The sequence below is a fragment of the Indicator indicator genome, chromosome Z, assembly GCF_027791375.1.
Source record: "Indicator indicator isolate 239-I01 chromosome Z, UM_Iind_1.1, whole genome shotgun sequence".
Taxonomy (NCBI): domain Eukaryota; kingdom Metazoa; phylum Chordata; class Aves; order Piciformes; family Indicatoridae; genus Indicator; species Indicator indicator.
In genome coordinates, this window is record NC_072053.1 from 55550668 (window position 1) to 55576446 (window position 25779).

Here is a 25779-nt window from a genome sequence, read left to right on the forward strand (position 1 = left end):
TTCTAGCAGAAAGAGCTGTTAATACTGGCAAGCTCACTTTACCTAGTCTCAATGCTGGAAACAGCTGGGAATGTTTTTCTGGAACTTGAAAAAAATTAGAAGATGAAGTGCAAAACAGAAGCACAGAGAGAATCTGCATGAAAAATTGCAGTTTGGCAAAAAAGTAGCAGAATTATAGTGCAAACTACCTGAGGAACTCTAACTATAACTATCACTTGTAATAGAAATTATTTTTACACAATACCTTTGCAGTGAACAGCTATAACACCTTCTGCATTGTCACAAATATTTAGAAATGATTTAACTATAGTATCACTAGGTGTGCTTCCATCAGCAAAGAAGAGGTCAAAATGCTCAAATCCAGCATCTGTAAATCGTTTGGCATCATACAGTTTTCTGTTAAGGCGTATTATGGTAGTGACCTTATGTTTCCTGAAGTATGGGAAATAAGCCTCTGGAGCATGGTGGGGATAGCCTAGTTGGAAAAAAAAAAAAAGGAAGAGAGTAAGGCTCCAACAGCAAAAATAAACAAAGACTCAAAAGCAAAAGATGAGAACACTTTCAAAATAGAACTCATGTTCAACATGAAGAAATAGACTAACTGAAAGTAGAATTTTACTATAATCACCTAGGTCAGATGCAATTAAACCAAGCATTAAAATTTTACTGCCAGGGTTCTTACAAAAGAAAAAGAGCCAAGGAAAAAACACACTGTTTGAAGAACAATTTCTAAAGCTTGTTCTTACTGGTAACAATCAACTAAGAAAGCAGTGGGCTTGTGTCCCCCACCTCCTTTTTTAAGCATACCATTTTCAATTTTACTTCTTGAATGAGGTCCACTGAAGGCAATGAATTTGTTTGGTATTATCCAGTTAAAATCTCCATTTTCTGCTCTCTGTCAAGAGAAAATGCTTGTTTTATCATTATCCCTGTATTTTCATGCTTTTTTCTTTTTGTTTCAAAATACATGCTAGATAGAAATGATGCAACGTTTTGCCAAAGGAATTTATATTAGTCACCTGCTTTTTGTTTCATTGGGAGAATGCTAGATGCTCTTAACAGCATTTTTCTTGCCTGTGTTCTCCTCTTTCTAAATCAGTTTTACAACAACACAACTGATGCCCTTCAGATGAAGGGTAACTTGCATTTTTTATTTTTTACAGGTTTCTGCATTATAACCTTGGCCTTATCTCTGTTCACAATTTAAATGATGAATTTTTAAATTCCAAGAACATTTAATTTTCTCTTTATCAAAAACTGTCAGCTTTTAATTTCTAAGGCTGAATATAGTCAGTAGTTCCAGTCCTTCACTGTTACATTGGCTTCCCATACCCCAAAGTGAATTTTATAGGCTTGGAGTTTCCCAGCCCTGTTTCCTGTTATTACACCTTTGCCATGTGTTCATAGGTGCATAGTTCGATTGCTTTCCACAATACACTTACACTTGGACTTGTATGCCCTCAAGTTTGTTATAAAGACTGCTCAAGAATATGCATGACCTGTAAAAGATGTCCAAATTCCCACTCACAGATAATCTTCCAGGATTTGAATAGTACTGGAAAAGAGTATTCATATCCATTTTGCTTTCCCTCCATCTTTGATGCTGACTATGCCTAAATCTGAATTTTAGTATTCTCTCTCTGACCACCACAAAGTTTAAAGAGACTGAACAGAAATGGAGTCTAATACTACAAAAAGAATAGCATGTATTATAAACAATCATCTTAGCATTAGTAACAGCAAACAAATCAGAAGATTAATACTGAACACTCACTTCATAATGCTCATATTCATTTACATCAAATGTGTTGAAATCCAGGAATCCATATTGCAAAGCCTAAAATTCAGAATACAGCTTTTCAGAAAGACAATACCTTTTCAATGGTGGCAGTTTATCAGTCTTCAAGGTTAATGAAATCCCCTTAATACATGTTGTACTCTTTCAGAGATTTCTTAATAAATGTGAAAAAATTACAGATCAAATCAGTCTTAGTTCAAACCAGATTTGTACATTTTGCTGTAAGTGAAGTTAGACAAGTAAATCAAATAAACATTTTCTGTTTTCATTGAATGACTACAAAACTCCAGACTACATGAGCATTCAGTCTTTTTTTTTACTGCTAGGGGCACAAAATAGTTTTTTTTTTTAATGGCAAAGATTATCTATTGAAGTTGTGAGTATATTCTAAATTATGCAGTCAAGGATTGCAATTTTTTTGGTGTGAATGTTATTCACTTTCATTACAATGCTAACATCTTAGCTGATTTTAAGTTATTCTGCATTGCCACTTTACTGCAACACTGTTTTACTATAAAACACTAGATCATCATAATTTCTAATGAATAAACCACCTGCCTCTTAACATTTGTTCTACTTGTATTACAAAAGCAAAAAAATATGAAGCCAGTAGCACGTGCTGCACATGCCTGAGAAGTATCCGTAGCCAGTCCAAAACCACTCTCAAAGGCTGTATTTGGTCTAAAACGTAACACCGTGGGGGCATGTAATAAACCTATCATGCAACTCTTAGGGATTAGAGGTGTGAATTACTGTCTTGAAAGATAACATAAATAAACCTCATAATTCTCTTCATAAAATTTCTCTAGTTGATTGCACAAGTTATTGGTTAACTTCTATGGAAGATGGATCTAACAGTTTTTTTACAGTGCACAAAACATAAGAAGCTCGTCAACAATCAATTACAATCTGCTACTGCACAGCTCTAATGGGATCCTACCTTCCTAAGATGCCCTTTTTTACGCTGGTCAGTGTTTAGTCGACCTTTTGCGACACGAAATGTATTATTTTACTGACCTTGTTTATTGCATGAAAACAGTCCAGCAACGTGAGATGAAAGCTGCAAGTACCAAAGGAAGCATCCCTAGAAGATATGATGGTGAAAATGGTAAAGTTATTATCATTTTAATCCAAGTAAAAGCAATTGAAGATATTTATCTAAATGACTTTTAAAAAACGCTTCAGGATTATTGTGAAATAATTACGTCAAATGATTTCCTCACCTTGCATCTTACAATAACAAAACACAGTAAGTTAACAGATGATCCAAGAGTCAGATTACTCCTTTTACGGTTTTGTTATAGCTGACATGTTCGGATTCTGAGACGAACACCGAAACTCACATTTCAGTGTTCATGTCAAAAAAAGAACAAACAGCACAAACTCCTTGTGGCAAAACTCATGCCTGAATTAGTATCAAAATCTAGCATACATTCCTGGAACGATTTCATCTGAAGTACACTTTCAAAAAAGTTGAATTCTAATATACTGCAAATTCTTTTCTTCAAAGTCTATTTTAAAACATGTTGTTCACATGCATTCTATGCATACATTAACAGCATCTTCTTACTAAAACTGCCAAGATATTTTTGTAGATATATTAAAAGACTTTCCATAAGATGCATAAATTAATTTATACTTAAAAGATCAGGAGAAAATGGCTTTCATTAAAACCTCTTCTTGCAACTACAATTAAAAAAATTCTGTGGATCCAAGAATGGCATGTTCTTAATATGTGTTCATTGTTACATCCCATAAGCATTGCTGAGTAAGCATTCTACAGGAATACTATGGTCAAAAAATTAATTTAAATTGAATCGACATCAAAGAAAATTATGTTTTGGCAGAACACCTTCTGCTGAGGCATTGGTGCCCCCATCAGAAGAGAACCATTAATGTTTCAAAAGAGTAAATATATCATGTTCAAATTTCAAATGAGAGGAGCAAGAACTTCAAAAGAATCTGGATGGATCCCTAAAAATTTGTTTGTATCTTTTTCTTCTCTACTGAATCAGTATGAAAGGAGAATGGAATGAAAGGCTGAGAGAGTGTGCTGGGTTGCATCCACCCTGGATGGGGCTGAAAGAACCCAGCCCCCCAGGTGGACAAAAGAAACTTAATCCAGGTGGGACTTGGTTCCTTCCCCCCTAGGTGAAAGGGATCCCCTGACTCAGAGGTGGTCTATTCCACTCCCCCTTCCTGTCCAGCAAGCCTATAAAAGGGCAGACATCTCGCTGCTTGATCTCTTTCCTGCCTTGTCTGCTGGAAAGAACATCGCTGCTGCTGCTGCTGCTGCTGCCTCCTGCACCAACCACGTGGCCGGGGCCTACTTCTGCCAACTGAATCCACTTGCATCCAGGGGAAGACAAGGCCATCCAGGCTGGCTTTTGTGTATTTTCCATTTACCCTTGTCTCTTACCTTTGTGAACCCTCCCTGTTACTGATATATATATATTTTTTGTTTGTTTGTTTTTTTGGTTGTTAAAAATTTGCCTCTTCTACTTCCAAACCGATTCCAGACTATTTCTTTTGTGAATTTACCTCTGCTCTCCCCTACTCCTTTTTTTCCCTTTCCTCCCTCTATCTTGCTGGGAAAAAGGAAGGGGGAAGGAATCTCAATCTGTTATCATTTGAGCTCTTAAACTCCAGTCAGAGCTCAAACCAGCACAGAGAGCCAGGACTGTTCAACCTAGAGAAGACTCAGGGAGAACCTTACCCACTTATATAAATATGTGAAGGGAGGGTGCAAAGAAGACAGAGTCAGGCTCTTTCAGTGGCGTCCAGTATTTTTCACCTCAAGTATGACAGAGTACTGGAAGAGATTGCACTGAGAGGCTGTATAATCTCCATCCTTGGAGACTTTCAAAAGCCATGTGGACATGATCCTAGGCAACTAGTTCTAGGATGCCAGGACATGGTATGCCAGGAGGCTGGACCAGAGGCCCTCCAGAGATGTGATTCTGTCATTCTGTAAGTGAAAACAGAAGTTTTTTGCATCTTGCCAACAAAAGTTTTTGGGTTGGTAATAAACATAAGTAGGAACTACCTCACTAGAAGACAGGAGCTTCTCTCTGGAAAAGAGAAGACTGACAGGGAATCTTATAAATGCATACAAATATCTAAAAGGTGGAGGTCATGAAGATGGGGCTGGGCTCTTTTCAGTGGTGTCCAGCTATAGAACAAGAGGCATGAGCTACAAACTAGAAGACAGGAGATTTCTCTTAAGAAAAACCTTCTTTACTTTGAGGATGGCAAAGCACTGGAATAGGCTGCTCGGAGAGGTTAGAGTCTCTTTCTCTGGAGACTTTCAAAACCTGCCTGGGTGAATTCCTGTGCAGCCTGGTCTAGGTGACCCTGCTTTAGCAGGAGGGTTAGACTAGATGATCTCTGGAGGTCCCTTCCAAGCTTTACCATTCTGTGGTTCTGTGATTCTTTTAGTAGTGCTGTTGCAGTGATGATCTGGGAATTGGAGCAGGGCATATAACCTAAATTTAAAGACACTATCTCTATCACCCACACACACACCTTTATGCATCTTGATACTTAGAAACCTTACAGTCTCCGTAAGGAAGACTTTTGTTCTTCTGGGAATATAAAAACAGAAATTAAAATCGAGAAATGAGATGGCAAACTTATGCAAATAAAGAGAGGTGCAACTACACCATTATACTACAGTGGTGGCAGAGGGAAAGTAACAGAAATTCAAATCATCAGAAGCCATTGTCAAGAGCTACAAAATACAAACAAGTAGGAACTGAATTAATCACCCCATAACAACATGTTGGGACAATAAATGAGCCTCCTAACATTAATTTTGGCCATTTTCTTCCACATATGGTGGCAGCCAAAGGAATGTTACTTTAGTTCAACTTTTTAGAAACCCTTCTTTGAAAGAAACTAAGAAGTTGTTCCTCTGCACTATGGATGAGCTTTATTTGCTTAATTAGGCAACACAGTATATCCCACTAAGAGAAGTCTGTGGTGCAAAACAGCTAGGATTAGATTCCTTCAGAGTCATGCAGCCACGACTCAATGATTTTTACACAATTTTTCATATATTTTAAATATTTCCTCAAATACTTTAAAGATACACTAAAAGGACATTAGCTAGCATTCTTTATGCCCAAAACAGTATTTGTGGGTTACTGCATACGTTCATCAAGTGGGGAAGATGGAGTTCTAAAAGTATGACAAACCATTTGTGGTGAATGACAGATATTCTGATATGTTAAACTATCAAGTGGAAGCAATGTAGGTCAAAAAGCTCAGTGAGAGGGCACGCAAAGCAGTGTAACTGCTTTACCTTGCATGAGCACACTTCAGTACCAGTCACTAACATCCATATCCAGCAGTTGCACTTCCAAGTTCAGACTATGTGAGTGTGCCACATTTTTTCAAACCTGCATGATTCCATGACTCTATGTTTCCTAGTCCTGCGTTCAGTTTTGAGGCCCCTTCTACAAGAGGGACATCAAGTTTATGGAGCAGATCCAGCAAAGGGCAACAAAGTTGGTGAACGGTCTGAAGAACAGGTATTACGAGGAGTGCCACAGGAACTGGGGTTCTCTAGTCTGGAGAAAAGGAGGCTGATGAGAGACCTCATTGCTCTCTACAACTACCTCAAAGGAGGTTACAGCAAGGTAGGGGTCAGTCTCTTCTCCCTAGTAACAGAAAAGGACTTGGGGGTTCCAATGGACAAGTGGCTGAATGTGAGCCAGGTGGATAAGAAAGCCAATGGCATTCTGGCTTTTATTAGTAATACTGTGCCCAACAGGAGTAGGGAGGTGATTGTCCCCATGTACACAGCACTGGTGAGGCCACATCTCAAGTACTGTGTTCTGTTTTGGGCACCTCAATACAAGAGGTGCTGGAGCAAGTGGAGAGGAGGACAATGAAGCTGGTGAAGGGCCTCAAGAATAAATCTTGTGCAGAGACACTGAAGAAGCTGGAGCTATTTAGTCTGAGGAAGAGGAGGCTAAGGGGAGACCTCGTTGCTCTCTACAACTACCTGAAAGGACATTGTAGAGAGGTAGGTGCTGGTCTCTTCTTGCAGATATTTAGCAACAGAACAAGATGGAATGGCCTCAAACTTCAACAGTGTAAATTTAGAATGGACATTAGGAAAATTCTTTTCACAGAAAGAGTGGTCAGATATTGGAACAGGTTGCCCAGGGAGGTGGTTGAATCACCATCCCTAGATGTGTTTAAAGGTTGTTTAGATGTGGTGCTTGGGGATATGGTTTAGGGGTGAACTTTGTGGAGTATGGTTAATGGTTGGACCTGGTGATCTCAGGGGTCTTTTCCAACCTGAATGATTCTATGGTTCTATGAAACTTCAGCAAAAAAATACCAACAACCCAAAACCCAGCTAGTCCTGATAAGTGCTACATCAAAACATCAAGGTACAGAAAGTTCTAACATCTTATTATTTACCTGAAAGGAAGATACGAAACACTTCCAGCCAATAAAAGCCTGTACACATCTTCTGGGGATTCCCTCAGATATATTATCTATTTTTGTGGAAAAAGACAGGAAATTTAAAAAAATATTTTAAGATTGACATTAATAATCTCAAGTTACTTGTTTACTTCAGAAGGCATAACTAATTATCCCAGAGTTCAAAAGTGCTTGGAAAGAGTGGCATCAAGAACGTGCAAGTGTGCAGCAATTAAAATAACATAAAATACAGGTCAGCTTAGAGGAATATATATTTTCAAACAAAACTTATAGATTTGTGCAGAGTTGTTCAGCTATAGGCTACAGTAAAAGAGCTTCCCCATGTGTGGATTCTTCCATGCTTTTACTGCAACTCCGCTGCACTAGTTTGTAGATTTTAAATTTTTTTTCTTAATTGAACTTTAAGACGTAAACCAAAACACAGAAACCCTCAGAGATATCAGCAAAGCTATGAATCATCTGGCCCACAAAACACTGTGTACACTCAGCAGACAAGATTAAAACAGTAATTCATGTATGTTTTGATTTTCCTACAGCAGTACATTTGCATTACTCCAAATCATGTACTTCCTCCTTTGCACTGGCAAAGACAGTACAAATTAACTAAATCCAGATGCCATAAAGGAAAAAAAATCTGTAGTTTCAGAAACAAAATCCTAGGAACAGAATTAAGCAACACACTTGAAGCACTACATATCAAACTTCCTACTGATAAAAACACTGAGGGAAGAATTCACAAAGGACCTGCTCACAACAAATATACATATCATGACATGACTGATCCCTCTTGAGTAGCCTCTAACATTAAGGTCTTATAAAAGAACACTGTAGAACTCCTCTTTTACCCAAATCATGTCTTCCAGTACCATCAAACACCACCCCCAGCACGTCCAAGAGTTAAAACTGTTAATAACAAACGGTTATTAACAGGTCAACACTCCGTAATTTCAAATTAATATTTTTCCTTAAAACTGCCTTTAACACACTACAACTTTGTGGATTGTGGCTTTTTTGTGTGTGTTGCTTGTTTGTTGTTTGGTTTTGTTTTTTTCTTTCTTTTCCCTATTAACATCCAGTAAAATAATTTAGATCTCTTATATTAATGACATCTTTTCTCAGAGCTTTTTTGAAGGTAAGAATCTTAATGAGTATTAATTAAACATCCTCCAAAAATCTAAGGTGGCATTTTTAGTTTCCTTTGCTTTTGACTTTTTTTGTTTAAAGTTGGTATTGCCTTTCAAATGTCTTTGATGCTGTTGCAGAGCCAGTTTGAACAAAGGGCTTAACATACCTCCAACATCCTCTCTCCACACACCCACACACATTCTTGTGAGGTTAGAACGAGAGATAGAACAGATGTTGCTAAAAAATCCCCAAAGAAATCTAATTGAAACACATCCTAAACAGAGAGATATACAGAGCAACAGGTGACTCCTTTTATTTTCCCTCTGATTTGATTACTGTGTTAAGTATTTTCTGAACACTATTCCTATGCAATTAGATCAAACAATCAAACAAAAAAATCTGCCTTGTTTAAGCAGTTTACTTAAGGCATGAAAACTGCATGTTCTCTGTGAGTGTGCTTTCACTGAGAAGGCTGAGAAGACTTCTGCATTTACATTTGCAAGCACACATCCAGAAGAGAAAAGACACTTAAAAGGCCTCCAGAATGTTATTGAATAGCTGCTCCTCATGTGGCAGGATTCACTTTCTATTCTGCAGGCATATTTATTGCCTGAACCAAATATAAAAGTTATGTTCCAAGAAATTTTAAGTTCTATGCTTTGATACTGTCATACTTCGTATCTTGCAGACAGTGAACACATACTGCTAGCAACGATACAATCTAGTACTGCTTGCTCACCAGAAAAGAACCCTGACCCAGAAAAAATTACAAAACAGAGACACAAAACAGCATTAGCAAACAGAAAGTAATGAAACAGCAAAACTAGTTTGTAGCCAGAAATGAGTCACCTGAAAAAAAATTTGGGATTCAGTGCTGTATGCCTGTCTAATATACAGAAAATACTACTTGTACAACAGGCAAATAGAAATGCAGTTAATACTAGATGATCCTGTAACCATATGTAGCTTAGAGTGGCCACAGATTTCTCTCATATCTCAGTTGAGCTTTTACCAGCTTCTTAAAGAAAGCAACCTTCAACGCAGAAGTATTTGTTTGCAAGAAGCAATTTTTTCCGTAACATTGTGTTGCATTAAAGTAAGTCTAAATAACATTACAGTGTGCTGAAATGTTAGTTCTTAAGCACAGATCCAACTTCTGAAATTACATTACCAGTGAAGTTGTTAGAAATAGCATTTCAACATATATGCAGCACATGTGTACGGATTTTCCTTAACACAGTTGTATGAACACTTGCAAAAGTCAGTCTGACTTTGACACAAGATCCATTTTTCAATGTGACAAGCTACTAAGCAAAAATATGAATTATCTAGAATATATTCACTGAAGAAAGCTCTTCAAGTTGGATTTCTCAGAATTTTCTGAAGCAGAGAGCCTGCTACACTTCAGCTGTGACAATACTACATATACAACACAAAACTTGTGAACAGTTTCAGAGACAGCAGTTGATTGAATGGTCAGATGGTGCTCTTAAGAGAAAAGTGAGAACAAGTATGAAGATAATCTGGACAGGTGCAATGGTGTGGAGTGCTCCAAAAGGGAAGAATGGCATTCGGTCTCCACACCAAATGGGAAAGCCCATAAAAAGATATTTAGTTCACAAGGAAAGAATTCTGGCAGTAACAAAACACAAGAAGCTATGACAGTCAAAATGGAGATGGGATCAGTTTCTGTCACAGCTTAAACCCTGAGAGCAAGCAAGGCTGGATGGAGGCTGAATATGGGTGAGCCTGGGTTCAGGTTGTGGGTGCACCACATTCCAGATATGGAAATACATAAGACTGAAGGAGTAAGGGAAAGAGCAGATAGCCTAGGTAGGCAACAGATAAGGAAGCACGGCCCACATCTGTGGACCACCAGAAACGCATGTGTAGACTGAAAGCCAGAACTGAAGATCTGACATATGCACTATACAGTTGCAGCAGCTTTTAACCTCAACATCTAGTTCCAGTCTGGTCCTGGTCCTCTGGACTGAATACTCATTATCTGTTGGGATTTCTCCTAGACTGTTCCATGAAGCAAACCAAAGTGCAGCGAGAAGGACTTAAGGAAATATTAACTTCAAAAACACTCCTGACACAAACTGAAACTGTTACATAGTTATATATACATAACTATGTATATAACCGTATAAAAGACTGTCTCTGACTAGAAGGCGGCCACTGAAGCCCTGAAGAATTTCACTGGAATTATGCAAGTCAACAAAGGACTACAGAGAGAGAAATGAGTAAACGAGTAGTAAATGAGAGAGAAAGCAAAAGTGATCAGAGGGTCCTGTAGTAGACAGAAGATTTGCAATAAAAATGGATTCAAAGGCAGAATGGATTCAAAAGCAGAACTGAGGTTTCAGAAAAAACCGAAATGGAAATGTTGGTCTGATGGAACAGCAAAATGAAGATATATTTTTTAATTCATGAAGTATGTACTGAGGGAAGGAGAGGAAATGGGAAAAGACATAACCTCCAGAAATCGAAATATATGATGGCTGAAAATAGTTTGTCCAGATACTGATTTTAAGTTATGTTTCTACATGACAGAAACTTGCACAAATAAAGTTGTTTTCTTAAGCTAACATCAAAAAAGCAACCAACAAGAAGTACTATTAAAAAGATGACAAATACTGAAATGAATGTCATACAATGACCTTAGCAGTTATTTAGCAGAAGCAGGCATTTTCTGGGATAGTGCTTGTCCATTCTTGTGTGCACAAATGGAAAAAAGCCTGCTAGGGTTTTATACTGATTTCCCAAGGGACTCCCTTCCTGCAGGTAAGGCAAAAATTAAAAAAAAAAAAAAAAAAGGCAGCAAAGCAAAATTTGGCAGACCTACAACAATCACCAGCAAATACAGTTGCATCTGTTTTAGAATTTTTCCACAGTCATATGCAAGTGCAGTTGGGTGTACATGCATATCTACAAGCACACAGACACATACATACACACAGAGAAAAAACTCTTAAAATCCTTTACAAATCTCTTAATTAAGTACATTTCTGGAAAAATGTTACTGTAAGGAACTGACATCTTTCAAGCCCAAACAACATACTGTTTCATTACACAGTGTAACCAACTGTGTGCCAACAATCTAGAAATTTGCTTTCTTTACACATACAAAAAAACAGCCTACTGAACCTAAAAATACAGCCAGAAAAATTTGTGATTAGCAGTTGAACCATCAGTATTGCTCTAATCATCCTTTTCATTTAGGACATCTGTTTCTAATTAACGGACTGCAGGCAGCTCTGTGAATGGCCAAGAACCATCCAAGTGTTGAGTACTGGGAAAGGTGCACTCAAGCACTGCCAACATTGCTCTGTAGTCAAACAGATGTTCTAATGTTCACTGAACAAAATAGAAGGGCTTGCAGGACCAGGCAACCCACTTATTCTGAGCATTTAAAATCAACCATAGCATGAGACTTAACTTTTAGCAAGCCACTGTATTGTCTGGTTCAAATTAGTGTTTTCAAACCAGCCCTATTTATTAAACAAAGGTTTCTCAGACTAGCATTACAGTCATGAAAACAGTATTCACAATAGGATTAAAAATATTCCTGGCGGAAAAGGAAAAGCATCTTTGGCTGAAAAAAGTTATCTTAATCTTCAATACATGAGACTGCTAAATATAGCAGTATTGCAAGACAAAACATTTTTTATAATAATCATCTACGACATAACTTGTTGCTTTTTCAGGAACACTAAGTAAGACATTTAAATATGCTGCACTGTTAGAAACTGTACCAACTCGAGTTTGTATATGGCACTTTAAATTCAAGTCTGTGATCTGCTTAGTGTAATCAACTTTATCCACCTGCTCTTGACGTTGTTACCTAAATCACATATTTTAGCAACCACACTGACTTAAAAGAAGGTGAGGTTATTTTAAACTGTTTATAAGCAAATTTCATGTGATACAACTATGTTCCACTGCCATTCACCCAAATAGCCTGAACTACTGTAAATAATCACAACCCAAACATTCTGAAAAATACAAATACCTACTCAAACACAGGATCACACCATGGCTAATTTTAGTTTTAAAGTGTTCAACGTTTTATTTAACTAAAACCTCCATTGGAAATACTGGGCAGTTAATACGTTAAATTTCTTAGCAACATTCCTTGGAAGAAAAGGTTAATGCAGCAAAATTTAAATAGAATTATATCAGAATAAAAAGCTTCCTGTATGGATTTACTGAAATGTACAGTGTACTGAAGAAATGCACATGTAGCCAGTGTCCCGTCATTAGCAGAAACATAGGGGATTAAAGTGCATTATTAAGTGGATAAAAGTGACAAAGAGAAAATAACTGCCTGTCTCTGGCAACAATCTTTGTTCATCATAAATAAAAGCAAGAAGTCTCCAAATACCTTTTAAGCAGCAGAGAAGAGGTATAGAAAACCTTATTAGCTGTAAACTGACTGGGTGGGCACAGCAATACTTCAGGACAGTTAAGAAAGCAAACTAGCACTACAGTGACAGACCTCCAAAGAGCAACCCTTCTTTCCCCATAGAGACAAGCAGCCTGGTAAGAAAGTCATGAGGAAACCTAGTACGAATGGCAGAAAAAGCCCCTGTCATGAAGACTAATCCTCATTTCCAAAATACAATTTAGATAAGGTAGCTTTTAGAGGACACAAACACAGAGAAGGCAAAAAAGACTCTAGGCAAATTTTACTTAAACGAAAGGCCAATACTTCGTCCATCTTGTCTCAGCCACTCATTTGTCATGCACAAGCACCTCTCACTAAAATGTGGCTGATAGTAAATATATAGTTTAAGCACCTGTGATTTGAGTGCTTGCTGCAGTTACCCATTTATCACCACTCAGTCTGGACTACTGAAGAGGTTTGCTTGCTTTCCCATGGCTTATCCAGAGAAATTGTGCACATGCCATGGTAAGAACAGAGCAGTTCAACATCACACAGATGAGTGCCAATTGCTTCTGCAACCTCCATCTTCTACCCAGCATTAGGCACACAGCTAGGAAGGATACTAACAAACTGAAAAGCCAAAAATACCCAGTACTATGGATCAGAAGAGATGAAGGAAACACTGCTTACCCTGAAGAAAGAAGATGAGAAAATAGACAAAGTACAGAGATGAGTCCTGGAGAAGGTGACCTGAATTACAGCAGTTCATGGGGCGGTACCCTCGGAGGGTCACCCTCCAAGTACATAATTAGTGCCAGGCCTGAGAAAAAAAACACTGTTACTAAGTTAATGCAGCCAAAGGGGAGAGGGGGGAGCTTGGGAATTGGGTGAACAGGGCAGAGAGGGTACATTTTCTTAACACAGAATGAGAAACGATGGAAGAAGCAGACTTTCCTCACCCACAGCCAAATCCTGGTGAAAATCAAGAGAAGCCACTGTAGAGATCAACTCAGAAGATCACTGCTGCTTTGGTAGAGTGGTAAAGCCTGAACAGTGCAGATAGCTTCCAAGGAAAAGCAATTTTTCTTTAAAATGTGAAGAAAAAAGGGGTTTCCCCCGCTCCCTGCTTTCCCCTCACCCCTTCCACCCAAATAAAGTATAAACACTCAACCCCAACACACCAAGTTCTGGCTGCCCTTTGTGTGGGTGAATGTGCCAAATTTATTCTAAACTACACAAAATATTATTATTCCCATTATCCAGCATATCATCTGCAAAAGTGAAACAAAATACAGAATTAAAATAGATGGAAGATGAACAATAAAGAGATTAAGATCTAAATTGTTAAGGTTTACTCTTAAAACATCATATTTTATCCTAAAACTTTATATAAAACAATGTATTTGAAAACTTTGTTCTTCACTTTTAAGGACATCTTATACTGAGGAGCCCTATAGCTTGAGTTAGGCTGTGCTGTCACATCAAAGTACACCTAGAAGGAAGCAGCAGATGCAGGATGGGGAAGAAAGAATTATGCAACCTGGAGAGTTCAGAAACTATCTCCACTGAAGAGGAAAGAAAGACAAGTTAGATGAAGGGCAGGGGAGGAAACATTAAAACACATCAGCTGTGAAGAAAAGACAGGGAACAGACTGCTTGTAAACCAGAACACTTACAGCTACCCTTACACTTCACCACACTTATGACTTGCACAAGTGCCTTAGCAGCTTAAATGAGCATATCCCTGAACAAGATATATATATACAAACACACATATATATTTAAACAAAAGATGTTGAATGATAAACCATGCTAATATATCTCAGTTCCTTTAATGAGATCTTAAATATTAGTCTGTTTAAGAATACAAACTGAATGTCAACAGCTCCTTAAAGTGATAGGCTTGGCAACTGTTCTCATCAAAATACCGAATGTTTATGAGAACACACAAGTTCCAGAGAAACCAAGTTCTATAGCTCATTATAGTTTTACAGTTAAAATATGACTGTGCTTAGAAAAAGAACAAAACTACAAATCATATATGCTTACTGTGTGTGTGTGCTATTTCTGAAGTCTCTTGTTCCAAACTAGAAAGTTAAAGCACCTGCATGTACAGAATACCTTGCACCTAAAACTATTCTTAAATTATCAAAGGCCTTAAAACACATGCAAACAAGCACAAGCATCATTTTCTTGTCTAGCTCTGCAAAGGGTACTTTCCTTTTCTACTTCCTTGGCCTTCCCACCTTAACTCTTCCAATCGGATGAACTGACACACAGTTCCTCAGCCTAAGGTAAGCTGTTGAAACGGCAACCCACAACGAAGCCAAAAATCTAAAATCAAACAAGAACACATTCATAGAAAACAAAACACAACGGCAATCCACCACTTACACTATAAGGGATCAGAAATTAAATGACGATACTAAGTTCAAGCAGTGAATAATATTGCCAACAGGACGTTTGATTAATTAAAATGACAGTAAAATTTCTTAGAGGTTTCACCAACAGCTGGATGGGTCATTGAAGAAGTAGGTGGATGCTTAAGCCTTCATACATTTGAAATAAAGAAGGCCTAAACTTCCTTTCATTTGGGAAATACAGACACGTATCTGTGCATTCTGAACAGATCCTATAGAGAACAATAGAGCTCCATAGAGAACAATTCTGTTCTCCCCGTAGAAAGCAGAAACGTGGGACATACATGTTTGAACATTTCAGCAGCCAGTGCTACACTTAAGCCAGTCTCTTCATGAAAATTAATCAGAGGGTGTTAGGGGAAGAAAAGGTAATCCTTAGAGCCACAGTCTTTCTTCTGTGATCCCCCTTCACTGGAATCCCTCCCACACTACCCTGGGAAGAAACCTACTTTTACAGAAGGACTCTATTTTATAGAAAAAGCAGTACCAAATCAAAGTCAGTTGCACCTGAAAGAAAATCAGCAACTAGCTAGAGCTACCTCACCGTCCAGGACTTGCAATTACGCAAGATGGACACACTCTCATTCTGGCGGGGACTGATACTCACATAGTGCTTCACTTTGCCATGGATCACTTCTGCCATACCCAACCTGTACAACACAATAACCCAAGTACAAGTCTCTGAACTCTAAAAATTCCTGATGGTTTTCACTAGCCTCTTTCTGACACATGCCAGCTGTCTGCAAGTAGCCCTTCTGCATCCCATGACAGACGGATCTGTGGTAGCATCCTTTCTGTACTCTGCAACACCTACCTCCTTCACTGTGACTCTCTGAAGAAAAACAATGCCTGCTCCTCAGTTCAACAGCCTCCATTCTTAATTAACATGCTTTGGACTGTCACCATTCATACAGATTAATCTTGCAGCTTTATTCAAATCTGTCAAAGAATTCCCCTTTAACTGCATGTTGTAATTGCAACATGACAGGTCTACTAGATATCAAAAATAAGATCTGTGTTAGGTTTCTTGTATACTTTTACACAGTCAACCACAGTATTTTCATACTCGATTATTTTGTCATTAGTTGATTTTCCATATAGTGGTTTCTGCTTAAAATGTCAGCTGCTGTCCTGCACAATATTACTGCACATATATTAGGGAAAAGCAAACCCCAATTCCTTCAAAATAATAGCTGATAGCTGAAGCCAGTCCTCTCCTGTTTTCAGAGCCCCTAGTATGACTAAGGCACTTGGAAAAATTTAGTTTTCCTAAAATCTGAAATTATTTTGTCAACATAATGCCTGAACTGCAAACTGCAAACAAGTTTAGTAACTTGTGTTATCAGGTTCTATGTGGTTAAAGAATCCAAAGGCCTACGGCAACATTTCTACACCACCTGTGTTTTAAATACTATGAGAGACATATTTTGAAATCTAGTTCTTAATTTGTAATAAGTACTGTAGAAAACAAACAGAGAAACCCTAAGAAGCAGGAAATGGACCTCTGGCATGATGCAGAAAGGCAGTAAAGACACCTCCAGCATCACAGCAAGTACTGCATAACATTGCAGCTAATATATGGGAATGACCTAAGGCTACATTAACTTCGATCCCTCAGATCTCAAACATCAAAAACACATAGGTTCTCCCCTCATTTTATTACTCAGTAAACAAGAGAGATGGTTACAATCAAGGTGTGTTACAAGTTAAAGCAGAACATGAATATGGTACGTCACATCTTTCATTCTGAAGCACTCAGCATTCTATTCCTTGACTACATTTTTGGCTACCAAACATACACAGTTGTGATGTAAAGCCAGTCTTTCTCCCCTTTGCAGTCATAAACCTGGCTCAGTAGATTTCCAGCCACCTTTTATACTCCCAGGCTTTATACCCACCCTAAGCCTACCACATGATCTAACTCCTCTTAGATTAACCAAAGAGATGACCTTACACTAGAAAAGAAGCAGATGGAGAAGGTGTATTTAAATGTACATGCAGTGGGAAATTATATACTGTACTTTGTGCAAGATACAGATTCTCTAGTTTAAAAAAGAATAATAGAGTATGTGTGGCTGGAGGACAGGAAAACCATAAAGCAGCAGTCATTTTTTTCAAAACAAATATATTAATCAAGATTTTTTTTCCAGTGGTGCTCTTATTCTTTTGGAGTAGAGACAAAATAAACCAGAACTATACAACTTCATTCACACATCTGCTAGACTTCAGAAACTTAGTATGTGGTACCTTGCTATAAAATGCATTAGTAAAAAGATTGTTCCAGAGAAAAGAATTGGTTTTATCTTGCTATTTTAAACATTGAATATGGAAAAAAGAGCGTATTTAACAAGCTGATGTAATACAAAAATGTAAATACTTACTGTATAGGAGCCTATGAGGAATGCAGCATTTGCTTGTTTTTTCTGATCAAAGCCAGTATAATGAACTATTTTCTTCCTTATCAATGAAAATGACTGTATCAAGAAATGAATAAGATTATGATTTTGCATTTTAGATTTTTAATGTCTTCTTTTATAAAATTAGAGGAGTGCAAGGATCTGTTCATCTGCTTTCAGCCACCTGTATTCAGAGGACAAGTATACTGCAGACTAGGCCCTCAAAAGCTCCAGAAGACTCTATTGCATCCCTACCTAGATTGTCCCAGTATTTTTCTCAGTATCCAGCCTAAATAACTTTTGATACAAATTACAGTAATCTTTCTTTTTCTCCTTAAACACATTTAGTGTTTCTGATTTCTATGTAACACATAGGTACTTGTGAAAAGTAAATATGAAATGGTAATCTCAGAAACATCACAGGCATGTTAAAGGTGTAGTAGTTTTGAAAATGGAATTTAGATTCCTTTTATTCTTATGAAAACCTGACTCTAGGTAAGTCAACAGGTAGTGCTTTTAAGGATCAGAACCACTGGAAAATATATGCTTAGACTAAAACATTTTGAAAGTATTTTATATTTTATCATAAATGACTTTTCAAAATTTTATCGCAGCTTTGCATACAGCTTCTCCAATTATTTTTGATGAAGTGATGGGTGAATGGCATTGCCAATAGAAAGAGCACTAACATTTGTGGTGCCAGCAAGAATTATCCCCTTACTGTCCCTTGAAACAAATTTTGATGTACTTGAAATACATGCTTTGATCAACTGCTAAAGCTATTATAAAATGTTACTATTTAAATTCCAATGTTTCTTGTGCAGATACTATTCAGTACGCTCAAGACAAATAAACCCCGGATCACTAGCAGTAGTATGTTATCAGCAATCCTAACATGCCTTTCCCATATCAAACCCAAGATATGCAAAAGTATTTATATTAATATAGACTTGTGTGGCTTCAGAGCATCAGAAGACTCATGTCTCCAGTAAACCGGTTCTTAGTGCCACAGGGACAAAGCATGTCTGAATTATGCAAGCTAATACCAATGACAAACATCAAGGAATAAAATAAAAATAATAAAAAACCCCACATCCAAACCAAACAAACAATCCAAGCCAAAAAACCCCAACCAACTCTGTTAAACAGCAATGTTCTACATATCTCCCAGTTCAGTGGCAGTTTAAAGATCTAAGTAGTTTTGAAGAGGCAAATGTGATTCATGTTAATGCTCACAAGCTTTTTATTTATCTAACAGGTTTTATACTCCAACATCTGTTAGAGGTGAACTAACTTGAAGTAACTCATGTTAATTAATATTGGAACTCTCTACTTTGAAGGGACTACACTCTGTCAAGAACTCCATCCCAAAAAAATCACTGAGCACCTCTCAGAGAAGACAATCTGCAGCAAGAGTATGGCAGTCTCCTTTGTGACAATGCCATAAACATGATGAGAAACTGAATGTTCTTTCTTACCAAAAAGATGTCAAGATCAGAAGAGAAGCTCAAATAAAAATGTGTTGCATTGCACCCTCAAGCTCACTCAATACTGGCAGGCTGCCAAGAAGACTGAATTCCAGGAGGGGAGCTTTTCATTTAAAGAAGTCTGTATCCATTTAGCAACTGATCTTTAGGAGCTTAACATTAATTACTGCCACAGTGGTGCATTTTCTGGATCTTAAAGCCAGTTTTCCCTCTTAATCCTCCTCCTCCTTAAGTTCACCTTGATAAAACGTAGCATTTATATTCAAAACTTAGCTGGATTATGAACCCAGCACCTGAACAAAACCTCCACCCTTTTAGTCTATTTGGTTTTGTTCTTTAAAAAGTCAGGAATACTGAATTAAAAAACCCTCAAGTTTTACCTTTAATTTCTTGTTTAGTTTGCAGCAATATCTGTAGACCATTGCCAGATTGAGTGGTCCAAAGTCTGCATAGAAGCTGGTAGGAGAAAGGGGAAAAATTGTTTATCACCTCTGTAAATGCCTTTTCATTTTTACTTTTTTAAATCAGAGGCACAAAGCAAAGAGTATTATATGTGATATATGTGCATTATTTTAAAAACAAGAATGCCTTCTTACATACATACTGGAGGAAATAGTATTGCCATCTTTAAACACAGACTAAAATTTTTTTGGTTTTCACACACTACCACTCAAAACCAAACTAAAATATTCAAAAAATCTGAAAAATTCTTGCTACTCTATCACTCTGTGATACCAGTTTAGAAACTCTATTCAGAAGCAATCCAAAAGCTTTACTTCAAAACAGGGCAATTAATATTGCTAGAGAAAATAAACATAAGAGAATAAAAATTTAGTAGTACTTTCAAAAACAGTAAGAATGACTTTGTTAAAAATAGTTAAAGAATAGTTAAAAAAATAGTTAAAGAATTAGCAGCGTTCCAGATCACACAGAAAGGTATACACTTTCACTACAGGGGAAATAATATATCCATTGTCAGCTCATAAAGGCTGGAATTGGTTTTGCTATTTTTTTCTCTTATTCTCAGAAATTCACTCAATACTAGAGCAACCAAAGACATCTTCTTCAGCTCACAGCACTCAGTGTGCACTTCCGAATGTATATTGTTGTACCATGTTCCTGCGTCTTCTAGAAAGAATGAGTATAATGAAAGGCTTCTCCTTTAACAGATTTTTAGGAAAACCTGATGGGAAGCCAAGAAAGTGTGGTAAGTCTTATAATCATCATGTCAGGTAACTCTGAGAGGACCAAACTCACGTAATTAGCTCTATAATGGGAATGGTATGTTTCCCTCAGCTACATTTAAAGGGAGAATGTCGATTAATTGTGTTCCTCACTGCTATTGCTCTATTTTTTCTGTAAAAAACAGGAGAAAATAATTCTGAACTTACTTCTCATATACAAGTTCATCATCTATGCAGAAATAATGGGTATCTGCAGCTCCACTCTTTGGTTTTTGGCAGAGAATTGCAAAATAAAGGCGATCTGAAATGCAAGAAAATGTAAAGCTTTTATAAACATCAGAATATTCTGCTGAAAGTCTGAGGTATTACATGTCAACAGAACAACTTCAAATATTTTTAAATGAACCAAATCTTCTTTTCAGTATTACTGAACTATGTATTATTATTTCTTGAGTGTTAAGCAACAATGCAAAGATTGAGGTTTTTTGCTCAGCAGTGTTCCATACTCCACAGTTCTTCAGTGTTTTTCCTCAAACAAAGTGTTCCCAGGAAAGCCACTTTTTTGAGGACTTCGTTGTACAGCAAGAACTCAGCTTGCACCCACACATGCAGCAGAGACTCATCTCCTTTTGGCAAGAGCCCCCACTTTTTGCACTCTGAATGCCAACACACACACAAACACAACTAAGCCCCAAATAGCTCAGCACCTCAAAGCACCTACAGCAAATAACAAACCACACCCATGACAAAAGAGCGTCACTTCCCATCGCTCTGTAAAACATGATCTCAACAGTAGTGGCATGCAGTTACAACCTATAAGGTGACCGACATGTGAGGGGACAAGGTAGCAGCCATGGGCTGCAGGGCCACCACCATCCCTACAGCATCCTCCTAGAGAAACTGACAACACATGGCTTGAATGGGTGTTTGCTTCATTGGGTAAATATGTGGCTGGATGGCAGGATCCAGAGTTGTTCCCCAGGGCTCAGTACTGGGGCCAATCCTGTTTGACATCATTATCAATGACTTGGATGAGGAAATTCAGTGCACCCTCGGTAAGTTTGCACACAATATTAAATTGTGTAGAAGTGCTGACCTGCTTGAACGTAAAGAGGCTCTGCAGTGGGATCTGGAAAGGCTGGATTGATGGGCTAAGGTCAACTGGATGAGATTCAAAAAGTCCAAGTTCTGGGTCCTGCACCTGGATCACAACAAACCCATGCAATGCTACAGGCTTGAGGGAGAGGGGCCAGAAAGTTGTCCATCAGAAAAGGACCTGGGAATGCTGTTTGACAGCCAGATGAATACAAGCCAGCAGTGTGGTCAGGTAGCCACGAGAACCATCAGCATCCTGGCCTGTATGAGGAATAGTGTGACCAGCAGGACTAGGGAGGTGAGCCCCTGTACTCAGCGTTTGTGAGGGTGCACCTTGAATACTGTGTTCAGTTTTGGGCCCCTCATTGCAAGAAGGACATTGAGTTGCTGAAGCATGTCCAGAGAAAGATGACAAATCTGGTGAAGGGTCTGGAGAACAGGTCTTATGAAGAGTGTCTTAGGGATCTGGGACTGCTTAGTCTAGAGAAGAGGAAAATGATGGAGACCTCACTGAAAGCAGGCTGTAGTGTGGTGGGGGTTGGTCTCTTCTCCCTTTCAACAAGTGATAGAGAAAAAATGTCCTCATATTCTCCTATCTAAATCTCCCCTGGCACACAGACTCATAGAATTATGGAATGGTTTGGGCTGGAAGGGACCCCTATGTACCAGGGGAGATTTAGGTAGGACATTAGGAAAAATCTCCTTACTGAAAAGAGTGGTCAGACATTGGAATAGGCTGCCCAAGGAGGTGGTTGAGTCACCATCCCTTAAGATGTCCAAAAAACATGTAGACATGGGACTTTAGGGCATGTTTCCACAGCCAAGGTTGTGTTACGTTTAAGGTTCAATTCAATGACCTTAGAGATCTCTTCCAACCAAAATAATTCAAATATTCTATGATTCACATCCCCATCTCAGCTGCCCCTTCAAAGCCGGGCAGGCAGGAGGAACCTCATGCTCACCCTGGCTTCTTTTTTTAAGCTGAGGTGAAAAAACATCGGCAGTATTCACACAGATATAAATTATTTTTATGGCCAGGAGAACTGTAGCCACAGTGAACTTTAAACACTGGCTGCTCTGCTGCTGTAAATTGCTGTGCTTGCGGTAATTGGTCAATAAAATTCGAGGCCTTGCAACACCACAGCAATACTTCCCTTCGTCCTGCTGAAAAAAATATCATTATGAAATACATGGATAAAATTCAAACCTTATTCTTTGCAAACTAGTTGCCTGGCACAATATATTACTTAAATATTAAAACAGATCATCTGCATATAAATGTATAAATTCAAAGGACAACTTCTGATAAACTGTATCACATTTCCCAGAGAGTAGGGGAGAAAAAATCACTTTATGCTTCAAAAAATCCTCCACGACTAGCACTCAGACATCATTATTTGCACCTTGAAAATATGTGGTAAAGTAAGTAATGAAAAGAGTCAACTCTCATGCTCAGTGCTCACCTATGTACAGTAGTACCTCAGGGATTGGAGGCCAAAAACACCACTAAAAACTCTGTATTTGCTACATGCACATTTCAGTAAAATAGCAAGCCCAATGTGAATAGTTGGCCTTAAAGTTTACAGGTCAAGTGCACCCAATGGGACGGATATACACTGACTCCTGAACAAGTCAGGCACTTACTTCCTTACTCTCTCAGAAGAAGCAAGGGATCAGACTTGCTTATTTAACTTCTAACAGTCCTATCTTGCAGGCACAGTAACTGCGGTACTGGCTGGGAAGCCAGTTCCTGCTCAGGAATTCCTGTACTTTGCAGAACTTAGCAAAGCATCTCCTGAAAACAACCCAAAGGAAAAAAAAATAAAGTAATGCTGTGCATTTTTAAGTGACTGAACCGGCCAACAAATGGAAATATGTTTGGAGAAGTAAGAACACTGATATCCCAACTGGATGTAAAATGTGCTATGAGGAAAACTTCTTCACAGAAAGACACTCCTGCAGAAGTGGAGTGTCCTCCACTCCACTTTCTGGGACTGGAGGGAGGCCCAACTTCCCACAACTGCCCTGGCATCAGTCCCCACCACTGTGTTATTCCTTGTGCTGTGTCAAGGTAGATTTGTGTGAATCAGAAACTGTAACAGGTATCCTCGCACAGTATTAAAAAGAAATCAAAAAAGAGAGAGAGAAAAAAATATTTTTAAAAAGATGTTTTGCTGGCTTACTTTATGCTGCCCTGAGAGAGAACCTGTATTTGTGGGAAGACCAAGGGCAAAGCAGGAAGTAGAAAGGAGAACTGAGAGGATATGGTATCTAAGGATTGTGTTTAAACTGGCATTGCTAGATTAAATATGTCACACTACAGCCCCAAGCTATAATTTCACACCACTTCTAGCTGATTTAATGGCTAACTGCCACTAGTTTCCTTACAAGAAAAAGTCTGCTGAGTGAGCTCACTGAACCAGCCCACTAGGGGCTAATAGTGGGAATACAGAGTTTTTCCCTTGATGGCATCTATCCTTCAGATTCAGTCTAATTATTGACATAGACTGAACTTTCTGCATACACAAACATCCACATGAAAAGTCTGGTCAGAATGGATGTAGTACTCAAACTTGACATGCCACCTTCTTGAACACCAGATTCTTCACATAAAGTTCATATCACTTTTGAAAATATAAAAACACTACATAAAGAGTAATTAAAAATCCTCAAATACAAAAGGAAGGTAACAATTAGAAGAAATATATTTGCACAGTCAAAGACATAAAGTAATTTGGCATTTTGCTGATAAATGGAATTTGGGGTAACAGAACCACTTACTCCTATTTTTACAGAAAACTTCCTGCAGCTTTTGCAAAAATGTCCAACAAAAAATAAAAATGCCTATGCTGAGTGAACAGTGTGTACATGGCCTTTTGAATTGCTGTTGGCATTCAATTCTGCACTGGCATCTCTGGATTGTGTTGTTGTTATTCCTAAAACACCAAAAGAAACTCGGGTTTAATGAATTTACAGAACTATGTCAAATGCCAACATCTTGACAAGCTGTTTATTCCTATACACGGCTAACAATTGTGCCTTACTATGTAAGCAGCAGACTTCATGTTTTTAACATGTTTCCTATAGGGAGATTTTAGAAATGAGCTACACAGAGAAGTCCTTTCCCACAAGTGCATTTAATTTTCTACCAGTTTATGAGTCCAGTATCAGACAAATGCTGTATTACTCTAGTCAGTTTTTACTTGTTTGTGATTTTTTTGCAAATGCATTCCCAGTTCTGTTTCGACAAGGAATAGGTGTGTGTAAATTTTATAATAAGAGTAACACATGCTGAGAAAGGAGAATTTGTTGATTAAAGATCTGATTTCAATAGGACTCCACAAAGGTTTGGACTGCAGGAGAAAGGGTTCCAGTTTATTATTTTTATGCTTCCTTTGCCAGTTTTAGCTTTTTAGTATTTCATTTACATGGACTGTGCACTTCCAGATTCCTGCAAATTTCTGATAAAAGGTCATGCTAAAACTATCAAACTACAGCAGACCTTTCTAATCATCCCTTAGAAGGAGAGAGTAGGGCTCACTGCCTTACAGGCTGCATCTGCACCAGAATTAGGAGATATGACTGCAGTATGTTGGATATACTTTAATTACACTTAATTTTGTTAGCCTTATGTAAGAAAACAGTTAAAATACAGAAACATGGACATCACTGTCCAATAATTTTGAGTAAGTATCCAACGTACCAAAAAATGGGCTCACATACCCCTAATTGAGGACTGTGTTACCACAGCTTTCTAGCGCTGGTACATGAACTAGTGAGATCAAAACTAGCACAACCACGTTTACACAAGCTGCAATAGTTACAAATCTGATTGCAGTGGACATACATGAGAAAAAGCGTTTTGCTTGGTTTTCAGATTTCCAGTGTTCTGTGGAAACAGATGTGCAGAAAAATGAGAGCTACCACTTCACTATCATGTTAATATGAACATAGAGACAACAAAATAATCTTCTTCCCTTTATTCTCAATAAGCCTGATGCTTCTTGGGATCTGCTGCATATGCCTTGAAGAAAGAAATTTCAGTAAGTCAAGAGACAGCTAAATAACAAACAGGCACTCACTGCAGGACAAGTCTGCATATGATCAGCAAATACCATTTCATAAAAACATAAATTCCAGAGTGCTAGTGTTAAACAGATGTCTTAGAGGAGAAATTCAGAGAAGACTGACAGTACAATAAAAGCCAACAGTAGTCTGTTTTGAATTACCAGGAATGTTACCAGAGAGTTATTTGCTATTGATACATGGTATTTTTGTTGTGCTTGATTTAAAACTCCACAATATCTGTAAGACACATGAGAAAAAAATAAAAGACAAATTCGATTGCAATGCCACGACAAAAAAGCAAAATTGTACAAGATTTGCTGTTTAGTCATTGTATTCTTGGAAAGATTCATTCACTCCAC

At 38.0% G+C, this 25779-nt stretch overlaps 1 protein-coding gene across 2 annotated transcripts in view; it reads right to left on the reverse strand.

Moving 5' to 3' along the window:
* Window positions 1-20513, reverse strand: part of CDC14B (cell division cycle 14B) — a 39430-nt gene extending 18917 nt beyond the window's left edge. For both annotated transcript variants that reach the window (XM_054398264.1, XM_054398263.1), the window contains exons 1-8: window positions 20465-20513; window positions 19454-19529; window positions 17572-17664; window positions 7232-7308; window positions 2816-2882; window positions 1775-1837; window positions 808-895; window positions 245-475 (exon numbers count right to left, since the gene is read on the reverse strand). In XM_054398264.1, the coding sequence (XP_054254239.1) occupies window positions 245-475; window positions 808-895; window positions 1775-1837; window positions 2816-2882; window positions 7232-7308; window positions 17572-17664; window positions 19454-19495 (661 nt within the window). In that variant the 5' untranslated portion in view covers window positions 19496-19529; window positions 20465-20513. The remainder of the gene's footprint in view (window positions 1-244; window positions 476-807; window positions 896-1774; window positions 1838-2815; window positions 2883-7231; window positions 7309-17571; window positions 17665-19453; window positions 19530-20464) is intronic.
* Between the last annotated feature and the right edge of the window lie 5266 nt (window positions 20514-25779).